Source organism: Acinonyx jubatus, chromosome A2, assembly GCF_027475565.1.
Source record: "Acinonyx jubatus isolate Ajub_Pintada_27869175 chromosome A2, VMU_Ajub_asm_v1.0, whole genome shotgun sequence".
Classification (NCBI taxonomy): domain Eukaryota; kingdom Metazoa; phylum Chordata; class Mammalia; order Carnivora; family Felidae; genus Acinonyx; species Acinonyx jubatus.
The window spans coordinates 114,436,113-114,455,477 of NC_069383.1; the positions used below are offsets into that span (position 1 = coordinate 114,436,113).

Genomic DNA, 19,365 nt, shown 5'->3' on the forward strand with positions numbered 1-19,365 from the left:
CCTGAGATCGGGGATTTTAAACAGAAGAGTCAACCACACAGGAATGAGCAGACACTGTATATGGATGATCTTACTGTTCTGTGGACTATCCTGAAGCCCAAACCAGGGCTGCATGTTTCAAATCGTCATGTCTTTCCACCCTACCTTGTCTGCCTCAGACATGCAGGTCTGCCAGCATGGAGACAGTAAGGCACAGTGATTCAAGACTGGGTTTTGAGTTCAGACAGACTTGACTTCTCTGTGTCTCAATTTCCCCTATCTGTAAAGTGGGGGATGTAATACGTGGGAGGAGCCTCTGTTATGGGACTATTTTGAAGGAGTAAAGAGACAACTTTTGTAGAGGACCTAGCACAAGGAGATGTTCAATGTATGGCGAGGAAGGAAAGGAAGTGTGGGTTCCTACAACACCCCCGGGTGCTTCTAATTTGTAATCCTGAGTTAAAACGGCAACCTCCAAGTATGGAACCAAGGTGGTTTTGCAGGTATATCGTGGAGGTAATACAGTACAGGACGAGAAACTCAATGAATACCACTCTGCTGGGAACAGCCACATATAGTGTGTTCATTCCTTTAATTTTTAAAAATGAGTAAGCAGACAATCGTGTGCCCTTTGAATACCCAATAAAAACGTTCATTATGTAAAACAGTACAACCTTTTTCATTTTTTAATAATTCTGTAAATATCTCAGAAAGGATGTATTGTTTCTAATGAATATCAAAAAAGTCACCACAATGACATTTCCCCTGCCCCCACATTTCCCTCCCCACCCCACCCCAAGTTGCCCAAATACTAGTAGGAAATTACAAAAAACAAAGAGCAAAAGCCCTCCCTCCGCCCTGCCCCATGAGTAGTGTTAAGTGAGTGAAATGTTAAGTGCCACAGGTACAATGCATTGTGTCCCCAGCAAGACCTCAGAGCTGTAGGTGGAGAATCGGTAGCAGCAGCTGGGGGGAGTCTCCTTCCCCGGCACCTGGTGGGAGAAGAAGAGTAGCCGAGGACAGACACAAGCAGAGGGCTCAGCACAAGGCCCAATCTTCCTGGGTCCACTTCTGGGGCCACCAGGTCAGACAGCGTAGGGAGAGCCAGGCAGGCCTGGGCAGTGTGTGCAAAAGGGGACCCAGAACCAGGCGTCCCAACCTGCCTCGGGGGTGGGCACTGGGCATCCCTTCTAGCAAACTTGGGCTTCAGGTGGGGGCTGGCCAGAGCAGAGAAGCTGTCAGTTTGGAAAGTTTTGGGTGAATCAAACAGGTGGGTTCCCTATGGGAAACTCAAGTCTTAGTTTGGAGAAAGCTCCTGTTTCCATCAAATAAAACCGGCAACATACAGGACAAGGATAAAGAATGCACCTTCCCTGTCCCCAAATAACTCAGAATCCAAGAGAGAGGGTTGATGAAATCCAGTTAAAGAAGAGAGGTCAGGCAGAGGGGTCTGAGGCAGCACTGGCCTCACCCCCCAGCAACCCCAGGCCTGCACAGAGGGAGGGGTGGGAGCCCAGTTCTCCCCTCCAGTATAAGTGCCAAGGCTTCTCAGCCACCTGGTGAGAGGCAGGTAGGATGGCTCCCAAAAACAGGGTGGGGAAAAAGCCTCTGAGAAGAGGGTCTGCTGGTGATAGGAAAGAAGATGGGGAGGACTGAGAGGAAGTAGGACAGGGGGAGAGAGAGGAGGGCAGAGGACAGCAAGAAGGAGAAGAGGTGACAGGCAGATGGAGAAGGGGTCAGAGGAGAAAACCAGGGTTCTGGCCCTACTATGGCTCCTTCCCCTGGGAGGCTGGTGGAAGGTTCTAGACACAGATCCCTGCTGGGGCAGCGGCAGGACAAACAGCCACAAGGGAATAGCGGCTGCTTCCTGACCCCAAATATTAGCGCCCAGGAGATGCCAGCGAGCCCCATGAGAATGGAGAGGCAAAGATGAGGGGGGAGAGCAGATGGATAGGACAGGAGGAGCCCTGTCATGGGGGCCTAGGACCTGGAAGGACTCCAGAGAATGGAGCCACTCACAGACGCATCAAACTAGAGTTTTAGGGGGAAACACCACATCATTTTTGCAACAAACTTGATTTTAAATAAGCAGGAGGTGCAATGCAGGGATGATAGCTTGGGAGTGAGTCTTCAGAATAATCCAAGATCAAGGTCAGGCCTGCCAGCCAGTGAGGCACACTGAGAGAATCCCCAAGAGATGTGGCAGGGCCAGGAAGGACCTCAGAGATCACCGGATCCAGCCCTCCCCATTTGAGAAATGGGGAAACTGAGGCCCAGGGAGGTAATGGGAGTGCCCAAGGTCACTTAGAGGGATCAGGGCAGAGGTGGGGTTGGGGGTGGGCTATAACCCAGGAGTCCTGAGTCTGGTGGGACTTTCTCTCCTCTGACATAGCCTTGCTGTCTGCAAACCCACTACTAAGGGATCGGGGATGGCAAGGGCAGGATTTGAAGGCAAAGGCTTCCTGGGGGCATGGAGGATAGGCAGCTCATCAGGGACGAGCGTGGGATGCGGTCTGGTCAGCTAAAAGGCTGACGGAGAACAGGCATCACTCCCACCCCACCTGCCCCACAGCCCAAGTATAAAAGTTTGACCATATGATACAACTTCTCCCTACCCCCTAGAAAACATTGGTTAACACCATCCTAGCACAGAAGATTCTGCTAGTCCCTGTACAGTATTATCTCTTTGTAATGTTACTTACATGATAACTGGGGGCAAGGAGGGGAATGCGACTTTCCAGAGTGTACACGGCCACCTTAAAATTAACTTGTTAATAAATCCTGTGCAAAACGAGCAAGCCTCTATCATTAGGTGAAATACATGTTTCAGGTATTCATTTACACACATGGGGTGGGGGGAGGAAAGGAAGGAGAGGCATCCGAGGTGGAGGTGTTGCTCAGAAGTGTGTCTCCTTCTCTGTGATGGCTGCAATGGTCCCATCGCCCTTGAGTTTGGCGTCACAGTCATTAACCGTCACCGTCCGTGGGCCTCCCCCAAGCTTGCCCCGCATTTTCAGATCAGCGCTGGGGATGGTCAACTTCCGGAATTTCTACGTGGAGAGGAGAAGAGCTGTCTGAGAGGGATTGCCGGGGTCCCGGCACCTGCCTCGGCCTCTCCCACCTGCATGGGTGGACACCACGGGGCCACAGAGCCATCAGACCAAGATCTGGGCCTTAGCGCTGTCACTTAAAGCTCTGTTCTAATGAACTGACCTTTGTGGGTCTCAGTTTCCTCCTCTGGAAAATGAGGACAATGAGGAGTAAGGAAATGGCTTGTACAAGTGCTTAGCCTTGTACCTGGCCTACTGGGTATAATCGGGGGCTGACCACCTCGTCCCTCCCTGTGGTGGAGAAGAGCAGCTGGGCTTTGAATCTCTGCTCAGCCACTCACTAGCTGTGTTGGGGAAGTTATCTAACCTCTATGAGCTGCGCTTTCCTGTTCTGTGAAATGGGATAATAGTACTTGCCTGCAAGGGGTGTTGTATGAGGGACCTAAGGCTCACTCTAGGGCTGTTTACATGATTGCTGGATAAATGGGTATATTTCCCACAAAAGGGATGTCATCACATTGCCACTGTCCAGGGGAACACGTGGTATGTGCCATGTGCTCCTCTGGCCACGCTTAAAGGTGGGAACATTGTCACAGCCACAGCCCCATTCCACTTGGAAAGTGGCCAGCACTGGGCTGGGCACAGATGGCATGACTCTCATCCTGACTGTACCAGTGAGGGAGCAGAGGACACAGGCAGACTCCTGACACACGTCTGCTGCCACAATGCTGCCTGGGGCCCCACACCTCAGCTTCACATGTACCCCACACATTCCATCAGGAGAAGACACTATACCAGGATTTGAGATGTCCTTGCTGGGCATAAACCCTTTCCCCCAGGGAAGCCGCAAAGACTCGGGAGGCCTGTTTTTTCATGATCAAGGTTCTGTCTTCTCTTGCAGATACTGCCATGCCTAAGAGGCTGAACCTACATTGTCCAGGTGGGATAAGCAGCCCGATTCCCCCATGCTGAACGCCTCCTGTGTGCCAGGCACTGCACTAAGCTCTTGACACAGGACAGGGGCAAAGACTACTGGCTCCAGAGCCAGGCGCTTGGGTTTGAATCACAGCTCTGCCACTGAACTGGGGCAAGAAACTTAACCTCTCTGCGTCCCAGTGTCCTCATTTGTCAAAGGGGGAGAACAAGGGCACCTGTCTCCTAGGATTAACATGAGGTCCAGTTTAGTTGAGCTTGTCACAGACTAGCACAGATATCTATCCTCACAGCAGTTCTCAGAGGCGTAAGTACCATTGACCCCATTATTCCTTCCAGATCCTTCCTGTCAGCTGGTAGAACCTTCAGGCAAGGCCTGGAAACCAGTTCTGCTGTCTTTAATGAACCTTGCTGTCTGTGGAGGCAGGTACGGGAGCTTAGGGACGTGGAAGAAGCTCAGGAAAGTAGCCTCTCCTTCCCCAGCCCTCCCTCACTCCCTCCCTCCCTCCTTGCCAGGCCTGAGCTGATCTCTGGAGGATTTGTAAGGCGACATAGAGCATTCCTGAATACCAAAGGCCACAGAAGTTTGGACAGGGGCCGGCAGGGACCACGGACATGGTTTGGTTCCATATCAAAATTCACCAACTGCCCTTGACCTATATTCCCTGCAGGAGCCAAGGAAACTTTCTTTGGGGGGCATGAGCAGGTCTGAGAAAGGGACTTTCCCTCTCGGCTTGCTCCTTCTGGCTGGATATGTGGAGCTTTTTTCTGGAGCTTAGGCCCTTCGGTGGGCAGGCAGGCTGGTTGCAGCTGGCTCTGAGCTGCATTTGGGTGTCTGCATACACAACTACTCCCATTTCCCTTTGGCCTTGTCCTGGAGAGAGAAAGGTCAACCCCTGAGATCCCTGTCATGTGGCACTGGGGCAGAGACAGGGGCTGGCAGTGGAGTGTGGCCAGGCTAGCAGATGAAGGAGGCTGCAAAACTCGGGCAATGAGAGCCCAGACTTCAGAGTTTCTGCTCTGTCACTCTGAGGCTGTGTGCTCTTGGACAAGCTGCTTCACTTCTCTGTGCTTCAGCTTTCTCCTCTGTGAAGCGGGGACAGGAAGAGCCTCCACCGCAGGGGACTACTATGAGAATTCGATGGTGCAGTGTTTGTAAACAGAACAGCGTCTGGCACGTAGCAGTTCCCTAAATGAGTGAGAAAGTGACTCAAACCATCTGATGTGCCAGCAGGTGGGAAAGGAGAGTAAAGAGCCAGCGGATGCTCTGGAGTACCACGGTGTGTTTGTAACTCTGCCTGCCACCAAGGGACCACATATAGTACGATGCCGCTGACAGGAAGTGTCCCGAGCAGGCAAATCCACAGAGACAGGAGATGCATGGTGTCTGGGGTGGGAATGGGGAAAACTGTGAAAGGGCATGAGGGGTCTTCTTAGGGTGGTGGACAGGTTTTAAAGCTGACTCCTGGTGATGACTCTCACACACAGAAAGTTACTACAAAAATCACTGAATGGTACACCTGACGTGAATTTTAGGATATATAAAACATACTGTAACAAGATTGTTTTTAAAAAATTTGTTTTCCACCATGGAAAGCATTCTGAAGTTTCCTCAAACAGTTAAAAATAGAACGTACCATATGATCCAGCAATTTCACTTCTGGTATTTATCTGAAGGAAAGGAAAATACTAACTTGAAAAGGTATGTATGCCTCCATGATCACTGCAGCATTATTTACAGCAGCCAGGACATGGAAACAACCCAACTGTCCATCTGTGGATGAATGTATAAAGAAGATGTGGCACACATATATATGTATGTATGTGTATGTGTATACACACACACACACACACACACACACACACACACACACACACACTGGAATATTACCCAGTCATAGAAAGGGAAATCCTGTTTGTGACAACATGGATGGACGTTGAGGGTATCATGCTAAGTGACATGAATCAGACAAGGACAAATACCATATGGCATCACTTATATGTGGAACCTAAAAAAACCCAAAAACTGAAAAACAAACAAAAACCTAACACACAAACAAACAACACTTAACAGAGCTCAAAGATACAGAGAACAGACTGGTGGTTGCCAGAGGTGGGGGTGGGTGGGGAAATGGGTGAAGGGGGTCCACATGTACAAACTTCATGGAGACGTAATAAAGAAGTCATAGAGACATAATGCACAACATGGTGACTATGGTTGATAACACAGTACTATATATTTGAAAGTTGCTAAGATAATAGATCGTAAAAGTTCTCATCACAAGAAAAACATTTGGAACTGCAGGGTGATAGATGTTAACTAGACTTAACTGTGGTGATCACAATACATACAAATGTTAGATCATTATGTTGTTACCTAAAACTAATGCTATAGTCAATCATATCTCAATTTAAAAAAATTGGTTTGCTAAGCTTTGGCTGTGTGATGCTCACTTTGGGTTGAATGATTTAACTTCTCCGAGCTTCAGTTTCTCTACCTATTGAATGCAGAAAATGAGGCCAGCACCTGCTTTGCTCTGAGGACTAAAGGAGATACAGCATGTACAGAGTCTGGCACGGTGATGACACGGGATAGGTGTTCCCCCTCCCTTTGCCCCAGGTATGGGGTCCTTCATGAATTAACAGGACAGTAAAAGCTACCACTTGGTCACTCTCTGTTCCAGGTCCTGGTCTGAGTGCTTTTCCCTGTATGAACTCACCAAGTCCTTATAAAACCCTCTGTAAGTCAGGAACTGCTGTTGTCCCCATTTTACAGATGAGGAAACTCAGAGAACCTGGCCCAACCTCAAGGCCTCATACTGATGACCTCACATAATGGAAACAATGAACACCTGCCAGGGAGGGGCTGGCAGTGGCTTCCCTGAGAGACACACGAGGGCTCATTCTTAACACACTCCCTGCTCAGGTAAGACCCATGGACTTGCTCCTGCTCTTTGGCCCACCCGAGGCAGAGCCAGTCCCTGCATGTGCCTCAGCCCCCCTCAGAGCTGCCCTTGCCAGCTGGCCTCCTGCCCGGGACTGTCTCACCTCAGGCAGCGTCCCCTCTGTCTTCCACACCTTGATGAAGACCCAGAGTGGGATGCACAGCATGGACGAGAGTGCCATGAGCCAGCCAATTCCGTAGCCCCAGGTGGGGTAGGTATACATGTTGTTGTACTTGAGAGGCTTGTACTTGACCAGGAAGAAGATGAAGATGCCCTGTGGAGAGACAGGAGAGGTCCCTGGGGGCCCGGCTGCAGGCCTGTGTGATGGTCTTGGACAGGGGAGGCGCTGCACAGGATCGCTAGCACTGCGGGCACAGGGAAGGGACGCCCACAGGGCCCAGCGCCTCCTCGGGGCTCGGAGCTCCTTCCCCCCCAGGAGCCCCATCCACCGCCTCTGCCCAATCAGGGATTTTCATTTTTCCCTAGCTACTTCTTGGCATTGCTTTTAAAGTTGCCTTTCAAAACCATGATGGTTTGTGAAGATGCTCTGAGATGCTTCACATGCCAAGCACCTGGTAAAGAGCAGCAGGGCTGCAGTTTTTATCAAACATCCATTCACAAAGTCCCCTCCAGGGTCTGGCCTGAGGAGCAGAGCATGAGCTCCAACTTTACCCTCAATTCTGTGGCTTTCTCAGTTAACTGCAAAGCTAAACATTGTCCGTGGTACAATCCTTGGGCCCCACGGAGACAGGCCCCGGACACTTAGCTTGTGGGTATAGAATCCAAGGCTTCAAGAAGGGAGAAGACTTGCTTGTGGTCACCCAGCATGCTGGTGGCAGAGCTGGGATCCCAGGGAGGCCCCTCCCTGGCCGAGCCCAGAAACTGACCCCATGACTCCAACTTAGAAAGCTGTCGGGTGCCGTGGACTCTGAATTCACAGAGGGTCACCCAGGGGGCCATCACCTCCTCAGTTTCAGCCTTGGCCAGGCTTGTGGCGATAGAGTGGAAAAGCGGGTGGGCGGGCTGGAGGCAGCTTCTGGCAGGGCCCTTACCGCACAGATCCCGGGGGTCACAACCTTCCAGCACCATTTAATGAGCGACAGTGGCCGGTAGCCAATCATGTCTTCGATGTTATCGTAGAAGCGATTGCTTCCTGTCCAGGATAAAACAGACAGCCACACACACATCCCAGAGAATTTTTGTACAAGACTCAGACAGAAGGCTAGAAGTGTTTGCTTTTCCCAGCCCGAGACAGACAAATGATGGCAGGGACCTTATTTACCACTGAACAGCTACCAAGATGTTATGTATGTGAGGTTTCAGAATATACTGCAGTAGGAGGAATTCTGGTCTGATATTGGGAACACCACTGACCTTGGGCAGTGAGGCCCAGGAAACAGTAAAGAGGAAACATTTCTGGGAGCAAAGTAGAAGGTGGTCTCTTTGAGAGGCAGACCCTGGGCCTGGCTGACATGCATGGGGGCAGGGACAGGGCTCTGAAGGCGACTGCTTGGCTGGACTGTTAATGAGTAGGGCAGCCCACAGGGGGCCCTGTTCCCAAGCTATGCTCCCAGTGGGGGTGTCCATCACCAATGAGCCAGATCCTCATCCACTCATAGGATATAGGAGGAAACAGGAGGACCACAAGGCAGCTGCTGACTGAGGGCCAGGCACTGTGCTTGTTGTTTTGCCCACACTATCTCCTACTTGTAGACATGGTGAGGGCTACTCCATTTTACAGATGGGAAAATTGAGGCTCAGGGGCAGAGAAGCACAGGCCCAAGGTCACAGTGCCTGAGTCTGGAACCCCTCCCTGTGCTGCAGGGGTGTATGAGTAAGAAACTCTCTTGACAAGTATGAAAGGCCGAGCCCCTGAGGAAAGGAAGAAGAGGTGGACACAGATGCAGACAAGCCACGGAGAACCTGAGCCCTCCCAGGCCCCAGGCGTCCATATGCTGGGCACCACGGCAGGCTGCTGGGGTGTGGGTGGGCCCGGCCTCTACTCACCATACACCCAGCCGATGCAGATACACTCAAAGATGGCCACAAAGAGAAGGCACATCCCGCTGGCAGCATAGGAGTCGAAGAGCTGGAAGATGTACATGCCACCCTGCAGAGCAGGAGGACAGATACATGGACAGAGGGACGCAAACACACATGGGAGAGCAGGGTTGGCCAGCTGGCCTCGGAAAGGCCTCTGCTCTGCCCTGGGGCTACCATCGGCCAGGAGTCACTTCCACCAGGGCAGACTGCTTCTCCCTGTCCTCCCCAAACGATATCCCTTCTGCACCTGGGCACCCCATAAGATTCCACCCTCTGGGGCTGCTCAGATTGCAATCGTTTGTCTTGTCTCTGTTCCCCACATGCCAAAGACAACATGGAAAACCAGAGGTGGCCTCAGCCCCTCTCCCTGATGGCTCTAACAGCCTCCCCACTGGTCTCCCTCTCTGTAGATGTTGGGCACATCAGCTTTCACCAGGACCTTTATAACACGCAAATCCAACCATGTGCCTCCACAGCTTAACATTACCCCTTGGCTTCAGGCAGCCTGACAGTCACAGCTGCCCTCTCACTCAGCCTTGTCTGCCTTCCTACCAGCTGACTTCAACACGCTTCCCCCCGACAGACCAAGGGATCATCCTGCCTCTGTGCTGTTCCCTTTTGCTTGGTAAGTTCTTTCAAAGCTCAGCTCAAATGTTACCTCATGTAGGAAGCCCTCCCTGAAAGCCTCTGTAGCACATTTTCTGGATTCACAGTTTTTAAAACAAGTTTTCCCATCAGCTGCTCTATTAGCTCTGGGCTTCTGCTGGGGAGGCCCCCACAACAGTTTTGTCTCCTGCCAGCGCAGGGCCTGGCTCGAAGTAGGTCCCTGATAGTTGCAAGTTGAATTGTGTGGAGTGAGAGCCCCGTGGGGGAGGGACTCTGAATGGCTTGTCCACAGCTGTGTCCATTTCTGGTCAAGGCCTTGGCACAGACTAGGTGTGCAATCTTTGTGGAATGCAGGATTGGCATGGGCCAGCTCTGTGGTATATACATCTGTGATGATGGACTTCAGGGAAAGGCCTGGGAGGTATAAGCTCAGGTGGCCAAGGTGATCCGGGAAGGTTCCTAAAAAGGAGGGATGGCATCTGGGCTGGGGGAGGCGGGGAGGCCAGCTACAGGTGTGGGAAGGGTTGGGATCCTTACAGAAAATCTTTATAATACGTGACTGCCCTTAGGGGAACACAACCAACAGCAGGAGAAATAAAAGTCGAAAAGGGAAGGAGGGTCTGTTTGGGGGAGGCACTGTGAATGCCAGGACAGGAGGGTAAGAGGCCAGGACAAAGCCTGGACAGCCTCCTGTGTGTCTGCCACAGGGACGTAATTGGAATTAAGCTTCTGGTCTGTGCTCCCACAGCCCCCAGGGCCTCCTCCTGGGACTATTTCCTCACATCTGGACTGGGCTGGGACTATTTCCACACACAGGCTGGGACTATTTCCTCACATCTCTTCAGCTGCATCAGGGGCAACATCTCAGTGCCTACAGGGCCAGACAGGTAACACAAGGGAGAGATGTTGGCCCAGTTGGCAGGAAGTGGTGGGGACTAGTGCTATTTGGCCACACACAAGTCTGGTTGAGTCGCTGGGGGAGGCAGGTCTGAGTGTGGCCAGATATGCAGATTTTCTAGAAGATGCCAGAAATCCAGGCTTTCCTGAGAAATCTTTCTCTCCTGAATAGTTGGCAACCTCTTCACGTTCTTAAAAACACATTGGGGGTGAAACAAAGGGGATCTCTGGGCCTATCTGGTCTGGGCCTCCCATCGGTGCCGGACATGGTGGATATTCAGGTCTGTGAGAGTAAGGAGCCAACCGGAGGCTCCTCTGCGACGAGCAGTGGGCGTGGCTTTCTGAGTTAAAAGCAGAGACCACACTCCCAAGGGCTCTCCTGAGCGTCTCCTTCCATGAACACCATACATGCGTATGCAGCGCTCTCCAAGCACCAGGCTCTGAGTGAACTGCGTACCGGGTCTCAGTCTGGTTGGTCCTTGCAGTGTGTGTAATTAATTACGAGGCAGACACGACTGCTGTCCTCGGCGTTCATGGGGGAAACCAAGGCACAGAGTCATCCGGCTTTAGCCAGTCACTGGGCTGAGGACTCAACCTAGGCCGACTGCTGCACAGCCTGTGCTCTTAACCCTCCACCACAATGCCTTCGTGGAAGACAAGAAATCTGTGGCCTATTTCTTCCCCAGAGCCGAACTTTAAATGTGTATACTTAAGGGAGAGGATCTCGCCGGCAATTACTGTGGAGGCTGGGGTGGACACGGCCCATTTGGCCATCTGAACTTCCTGCTGGGCTCACTCACGGATCTTCCTGCAGGGAGGCAGAAGGTCAGCATGTGAAGCCCACGCATCTGCTGATGAATGGTCAGCTCCTCCCTGGGGGCCAGGAGGCACCCCTGGGCATATCCACGCCCTCAGGTTGAAGGGTGGGCAAGCAGGCTCTGGGAGGCCCGGGGCCCCCAGCACCGGAGGTCCAGCAGGGTCCTCTGCCCGCCTGCTCCAGGCCAGTGACATCCACGCCCACAGCCCGGCTTATCTTCTTGCAGCCCAGTCCCCACCAGCCCCCTTTAACTCATCACATTAACCCCCCAATTTGTACATAGGTGACAAAAGACTCTACTTTGTGTAATGAATCAGCACTTAATGAAGCCCTGCTCACTGCAGGGCTGGTTTCCCCAGTGGGAAGAGGAGAGATAGAATGCCACACCATTCATTTGCACAAAGCTGATTATCACTTCCATTAATGTGACAATGACTAGGAACACTAATCAGCCACCACGCCCTGAGTGCCTGCCCCTTATGAGGCCCCAAGGGAAGAGAGCCCACCGGCCCCGGCAAGGCCAGCTCCTGTTTTCAAGGACCTCAGAGCCTGGTAGGGGAGAGACAGGTGCTTGGAGGGGTCATTCTAAGGTGGGAGAAAGGCTGGGCTGGGCCTGGAACAAAGTGCTTGGAGGAAGGAAAGCAGAGGAGGCTTCCAGGAGGCAGCCTCTGAGCAGAGAAGCAGAGGATGCGGAAGATTCCCCAGACCGACCTCAGTATCACCTCAGCCGCTTTGATGGATCTGGAATTCCCTCCTCTCTTTCCACGTTTCTTACAAAACCTCTTCTTGTCTCCCAGCAACAGTTTTCTGTGTTTTTTTCTTTTTAAACTAACTAATTTTGTGAGTATGGGGGAAAAGATACCTAATGTCACCACCTCAAGGTACTTGAGAAAGTATTTATTGGACAGGATGGCTGCAGGAGAAACATGGTATTATGAGTCTTTTTTTTTTTTTTAATGTTTATTTATTTTTGAGACAGAGAGAGAGAGACAGAGTTGGGGAGGGGCAGAGAAAGAGGAGGACAAAGAATCCAAAGCAGGCTCCAGGCTCTGAGCTGTCAGCACAGAGCCTGACATGGGGCTCAAACCCACAAACCGTGAGATCATAACCTGAGCTGAAGTCTAACGTTTAACCGAGGTGCCCCCCCAGGTGCCCCAAGAGAGTCTTAATTTGAGGGGTTAATGGTGAACCCCTCCTCACCCACAGGCCCAGCAGAGGCAAGAAAAGGGATACATAAGGGGTTCTGGGGCTCAGACACACAGTGCCTGAAGGTGCCATACATCCTCATGTGTGTCGTTCTCAGTGATGTCCCAGAAAAGCCTGCTCTGAATGTTAGTCCAAGAGCAGTACCTGGTTGAAGGGTGCATAGCTAACACTGTCCCTTTCACCCAGAAGTTACAGTGAGAGTGGTCCGGGCATCCAGAGGCTCATGACTACAGATAAACCCAGTATCTCCCTTTCTGAGTTTCACTCCTGTCTGGTAGCGACCACAGTGACCTTTAGCTGAGCCTTCACACGCGTAAGACATCATGCTAGGGGCTCAAGGAGAACTTCGAATGATTTGCACAACAACCCATTACAAAGAGGAGAAACTGAGTCCTAGACCTGTACTAGACCTGCTCAGGGTCAGATGGCCAATTCCAGAGCTGGGCTTTGACCTCAGACCTGCCTAAGCCAGAGCCCAGGCACTTAACCGTCGCGTTACCATGTTCACATTGCTTACTTGTGTCTACATGGCTCACCTCCGTTAGCATCACAAGGCCCAGGAAATAGGAGACGACTGATAGAGCCAGGATGAGCAGCTCCCGCCGGTAGCCCCTCCGAAAGACCTTGGGGTACATGTCCACCACAGCGGTCACGAGGCTTTCCACGCACACAAACTGGACGGGGCAGAGAGGATGGTGTCAAGTCCAGGAGAAAGCCGGTTCTCAGCGGCCCTGGCTCTGGACAAGTGCAACACGTCTAACCCCTGGGCTTCTCGCCCGCTGGCCTTACCTTCCTTCCCACACTCACACTGACAGAGGGCCCGAGAATAACAACAATCCCAGCACTTAATAGAACTTCAGCAAGTGCATGGAAAAGATGGAGACCCTGAAACTCCAAGAGGGGAAGTAACCTGCCCAAGGTCACTCAGCAAGGAAGCGGCAGAGTCAGGACTTGAACTGGGGTCTCTGACTCCAAAGCTAGTACTCCTCCCCCATATTTCCTATCAGGAGCCTACGTGCTGGGCCCTGTTCTGGGGTCGACTACTTAAGTGAGACGCTGTCTGGGAGGCAAGATAGGCGTCTCTGTACCTATACTGAGAGTGAGTGTTCTGGTAGTGGCAGGCTCTGGTCAGTGTCTGCAGGCAGAGCTTGATTTCCTCATTCTCTAGGACTGTGACAGTTCCCCTGTCCTTTGCTTCTGCTGGGCAAGCACCCCTCTGATGCATGGAGAGCAATCAGAGGCGAGCCAACTCCCAGCTCTTGTGTTTGTGCTGTGGGAGACTCTGGGCCCGGCCAGACCGGGCAGGCTCAAGACAACACAGCTTGAGCCCCTGTCTGTATCCCACCATGCTGAGACAGGGCCAGACGCACGGTGTCACTTCTATTCCTACTCAAGCATCAACACCCAGCCCAAATATCCCAACACACAGTCACCCTCCTCCCTGGGTTCTTCCAGACCATGGGCAGATCTCCTGCATAAGCCTTTTCCTGACTGCTCCTTCTTGCCCCCAACTTGGGCATAACAGACCTTTCCTCTCCTCTACCTCAGCCCCCCCACCTCTGCTTCACCTCATGGGTCCCGTGCTTGCTTCTATCTGTCCCCTTACAAGGTGGGACCCTGGATTTTCATCTCTTTCCAGTGGCACAGAGGAAAGGCCTCAGAAAAGGTTGATAAATTCATAATAATAATGAATAATGGCAAATGCATGGTACTTATGGTGAGCCAGGCTCTATTCTAAGCATTTAACAGATACTAATTTATTTAATCTCTATGGTACTATTATTATCCCTGTTTCATAAGTGAGGACATGTAAGCATAGGGGGTAGGCCACCTGCCTGAGGTCACAGAGGTATTCAGTGATACAGCCTGGGTAGGAAGCAGGGAATCTTGTTCTACAGACTGGGCTTTAACCACTGTGCTGGACTGCCAAGAGGGAGGGCAGCAAAAAGAGTAAAGAATTCTTTTACTGGTCACCATGTTGAGATACCCCCTTCCCTGGGGCCATCTGTTGGACCCATATCCTTTCTACTTTTCGTTTCTACCCCCTCAGAAAAGGTATTTCCAACTTCACTGTGCAGGGGACTGAAGCACAGAGAGGTGAAGTGACTAGCCCAGAGGAACACAGCTAGTGAAAGTCATGGAGCTGGGACTCACACCCAGCCCTGTTTGACCCCAAAGCCCAGGCTCCTAGCCTCCAGGCTACCCTGTCTCTACAGTAAGGCTGGCTGCACTCATCCTTTCTCCGGGGTCCCCAGGGAAGGAAGGAGATGCAATTCAGGGAAGGCTGTTTATCCAGGACCCAAACTGAAGAGACATCAGAGCATGCGGTAGCTAAGAGGCAAAAACCTGGGTGCATGTCCCAGCTGGTCACACGGCCTCAGTTTCTTCATCTGCAAAATGGGGATGACACAAGGGTCCTCGGTCCATGTGGTTATTGTGACAAAGAACAGAGGATGTGGTCCCAGCATAGCACAGCACACACGGGGGGGAGCAGATCACCACCTGCCCGCTGGGCCCCCGGGTCTCCCTTGCTAGCACAGTGTCTCAGCCCAAGTGCTGGCTCCGCTCAACACCCCCAGGGACTCACAGAGCCGAGGCCCCCGTCCCCCACCTCCCACTGCAGGACAGTCACTGTCACGCACAAGCTGCCAATCCCTCCCGAGGCTTCGGCCCTCAACAATAGAAGGGAAGATTATCAGCAGGAACACCCGGTGCTTCAGCAACTCAGCTTTGCAGTTTCTGAGAAATCATCCAGGGGGGAGATCGGACTTGGCTGGGTTGACAGACACACCGGCCATGAGGTCTGGGTGCTAAGTGACTTGCACAAGGTCATGGGTGGGGCGTAGCACCTTGCCGCAGAGGCTGACAGCACAGCCTCCAGCCTTGGGTAGAAGATGTTCACTGGGGCTCACAGGAAAGCCCGCTGTGCTGGAACAGCAGGCAAAAGGGTGGATTTCGTCGAGTTGGAGAGTGACTGGAGGCCATGGGGGTCTGGCTGGAAAGCTGAGGAGAGGACTGGAGGAGGGCTGGGAGTGCAGGCTGGGGTGAGTTTTACAGGGTGAGATTAAATGCATGCCTTCGTGAGGAGAAAACGGAAAACGTGCACAGATAAATTGCTAGTTCTAACTATACACCCTTCACTGAGGAAGGCAGGCTGCCAAGTGCAGGGTGGGTGGGGGGAGCCCTATTAGCAACAATGAGAAGAGAGCAGATGGGTGGGATGTGGGGTGAGTGGGAGCTGGTGGTGGTACTGAGGACCCTTGTGGCATCCTGGAGTGCCTTGGGGGGCCGTAACACCGAGAAGAAGGAAGGAAGAAGGTACTTTTCTGTGTTCCTGTGTCCCCCACGATTTGACTGGGACAGAGCCCTCAGATATGCCATTAACTATAAGCCTCTCTCTGAGAATTTCTTCCTGCTTGCTAAGTGGTGCTACTAGTCAGAAATATTTTCACCAAATGGAAGTATTTAACAATTAAAAAAAATTTTTTTATTGGGAGTTGGGAATTCTGGGTAAGGGAAAGTATGTTTGGGAAGACGTAGAGGGACCCATACAGGTGCATCTGGGGGTGACAGAGGAGACCGCCTGGAAGGGGGTGCTGAGAGGAGACCACGTGGGGACAGCAAGCAGGGCCCTGACAAGCAGCACCTAGAGGTGGCAATCAGGCCCCTGAGCTGCTCCCAAGTGCAGTGTCTGGCCTCCCTGCCCTCCCAGCCTGGGTTCTCCCCCTTACCTGGCTGTCCAGACCCAAGAAGATCAGCATCATGAAGAACAAGGCAGCCCACAGTGGGGAGAGAGGCATCATGGTGACAGCCTTGGGGTAAGCAATAAAGGCCAGGCCGGGGCCTAGAGAGGAAGGAGAGAGAGAAAGGTGCTGGGTGGAGCTTGGTCCCTCATTCAGTTGTTATTTGAATCCATCATATATTGAGTGCCCCCTTTGTGCTGGGTACTATGCCTCATTCTCCCTCAAATCAGGTAAATTTCCCAGCCACCCTCCTAAGCTGTTGGTACTATTTTGATGCCCATTGCAGGGATGAGCAAGCTGAGGCATAGAAAGGTACGCAAGGGTCAGCAGGGGTCAGGATTCAAACCCAGGTTGGTCTGACACACAGACTTTCCCCTGCATAGACCTGTCTCTACTGTTCTCACTGGGGCAGACGTGGGGATGGTGGCTTATTAAAATGCGGGTTCTCAGGCCCACCTCACAGATTCTAATTGGGTCAGTCTAGGGTGGGGCAAGGACCAGGCACCAGGTGATTCCAAATGGGTAGCAGGAATAGCCTACCCCAGGCTGCCCCTTCCTTTGCTTCTTCCCTTCATTTCCTGTGTCTGTACTCACTTATTTTGGCTGCTCCAAATAAAGAACTTGGTTAGCACGTCCTGAGGATGAACTTTATTAATATCGAGGGGGAGATACCTGATATTCTAGTCCTGTAGCACAGTGGTCAAGGGCACAGGTTCTATAGGCAGATGGCCTGGGTTCAAATGCTTATTCTTTATTGTGATCTGTATCTGTCTCCTCAGCTGAAAAATGGGGATGATAAAGTCCTACCTAATGAAATGGTTTTGAAAATTCAATAAGATGATGCAGAATATGGAAAGCACTTAAAATAAACTCAGTAAACATTAACTGATTATTATATTTGTTCTTAAAAGCAACATTATTAAAGTCTAATTTACCTATAATAAGCACTCATTTTAATTGTACAACTCCAGTGAGTTGTGAAGTGTATATACCCAGATAACTGCATTCAAGATGGAGAACATTTCTATTGCCCCATTGGGCCCCTCTGTGGTCTCTCTATCCCCATTCTCTGTCTTAGCTCCAGGCAACCATTGATCTGATTTTTTTTCCACCTTATATTAGCTTTGCCCATCCTATTTAGGAGTGGAATTGCTGGGTCATATGGTAACATATCTTTAACTTTCTAAGAAATGCCAAACAGATTTCCAAAGTAGCTGTCATTTTATATTTCTACCAGTAATGTTGGAGGGTTCCAGTGGCTCCACAACCTTGGCAACACCTGATGTTATCAGATGTGGAGTATCTTCATGTAGCTTTGTTGTCTGCTCAAATGCCTTCTTTTGTGAAGTCCTTGTTGATTTTGCCCATTTTTTTTTTTACTGGGTTGTCTCCCTTTTCTTGAGTTGTGAGAATTCCTGATATATTTGGGATGTAAATCCTTTATCAGAGAAGGATGATTAATATTTCCTCCTACTCTGTGGCTTGCCTTGTCATTTTCTTAATGGTATCTTGTGAAGAACAGAATTTTTAAAATTTCCACTTGTTTGTTGCTAGCATATTAAAAATACAATAGGTTTTTGTTTATTGTCCTTTTATCCCATGGCAATACTAAGTTCACTTATTAATTTTTGTGTGTGGCTTTCTTACAATTTTCTATGTGGTCAATCATGCTGTTTATAAGTAAATACAATTTTGATCCTTCCTTTCCAATCTTAATTATTTTTATTTATTTTTCTTGCTTTATTGCACTGTCTAGAAATTCTAGTACCATATGGCATAAAAGCAGAAACAGCATACAGCCTTGCTTTATTTCTGATTTTAGGGGCAAGCATTCAATATTTAATGGCAAGGAAATTAACATTTGTGCACTAACCACAGACCTTTTTTTTTTTTTTTATCTACCAGTTTTTCTCCTTATGTCCTTTTTTCCTATTCTAGTATCCAATTCAGGATTCCACACCATACTTCATGATTGTATTTCTTTACTCTCCTCCAAATTTGCAATAGTTTCCCATCTTCTCTTTCATGACCTTGACATTTCAACGAGTACTGGTTATTCTTTTGTGGAATGTTCCTCTGTATGGGTTTGTCTGATGTTTTCTCATTATTAAACAGAGGTTATACAATTTTTTTAAGGTTATGCATTTTTTTTTTTTTTTTTGGCAAGAACATCACAGAAGTGATGCTGTGTCCTTCTCAGTGCATCAGGTTAAAGGGGCACATGATATCTGTAAACTTTAGTACTGGTAATATTTACCCTGATTACTTGGTTAGGTTGGTGAATGCCAGTTTTCTCCAGTGTAAAGTTACTGTGTTTCCCTTTATAACTGATAAATATCTTGGTGAGGATACTTTGAGATTATGAAACTATCCTGTTTCAAGTAAAACTTTTACCCACTGATTTTAGTATCCATTGGTAGATCTTGCTTGCAACAATAACTCCTTTGAGGTTTGCCTAGTGGGTTTCTTTTCTTTATTCCTTCTACATTTATCAATTAGAATTCTTCTGTAAGAAAGACTGCTCCTTCACACACATTTATTCAATTTTTATTTATTTCAATGTGGACTCCTGGGTATTCAGTTTATTCTACAGATTACAATCCAATACTATCATTATTAGCTTCTTCAGTTTGGTTTCCTGTGTCCTTATGACATGCCTCTGTCCTTTTTCTGAGTACTTCCTTACTTTCTGGCACTACTAAATGTTTCAGCTTATCATGTCTTGCTCCAGCACTAGAATCAACTGTTTCTCCAAAAAGCCTGAGTTCCTTTAATTGAAAAATGGTGTTCAGAAATCAAGATCTGGCTTCTGGGTATGTTCGTTGCTACTGGAATATCATTTCTTGCAGGCCCTCTCAACACACAAAGCTAGGAGACATATGTATGTCTATCTACACATACACACACACATATGTTTCTATATCTAACTGCATATATTTTAAACCCACGAGTCCATCCTGATACCTCCAATTCTAATACAGATCACTGTAGCTTCTCCATTTTCTTCATGTGTAACTTCTTCCTCAGTGAAAATTCTGTCTCTAATGATCCCTATTGACTTGTTTGTTCAGTCCCCACATACACGTACAATAGTTACAGAATTGCAAACCCATACTCCTGTACTAACAAGAGAACAGTACAGTGAT

General features: G+C 50.0%; 1 protein-coding gene across 2 annotated transcripts in view; it reads right to left on the reverse strand.

Moving 5' to 3' along the window:
• Positions 1-554: 554 nt before the first annotated feature.
• The window catches only part of SLC6A11 (solute carrier family 6 member 11), a 132,732-nt gene continuing 113,921 nt past the window's right edge, over positions 555-19,365 (reverse strand). For both annotated transcript variants that reach the window (XM_027042642.2, XM_027042641.2), the window contains 6 exons: positions 16,208-16,320; positions 13,013-13,150; positions 8,915-9,017; positions 7,960-8,060; positions 7,011-7,181; positions 555-3,029 (listed from right to left, as the gene is read on the reverse strand). In XM_027042642.2, coding sequence (XP_026898443.1) covers positions 2,877-3,029; positions 7,011-7,181; positions 7,960-8,060; positions 8,915-9,017; positions 13,013-13,150; positions 16,208-16,320 — 779 coding nt within the window. In that variant the 3' untranslated portion in view covers positions 555-2,876. The remainder of the gene's footprint in view (positions 3,030-7,010; positions 7,182-7,959; positions 8,061-8,914; positions 9,018-13,012; positions 13,151-16,207; positions 16,321-19,365) is intronic.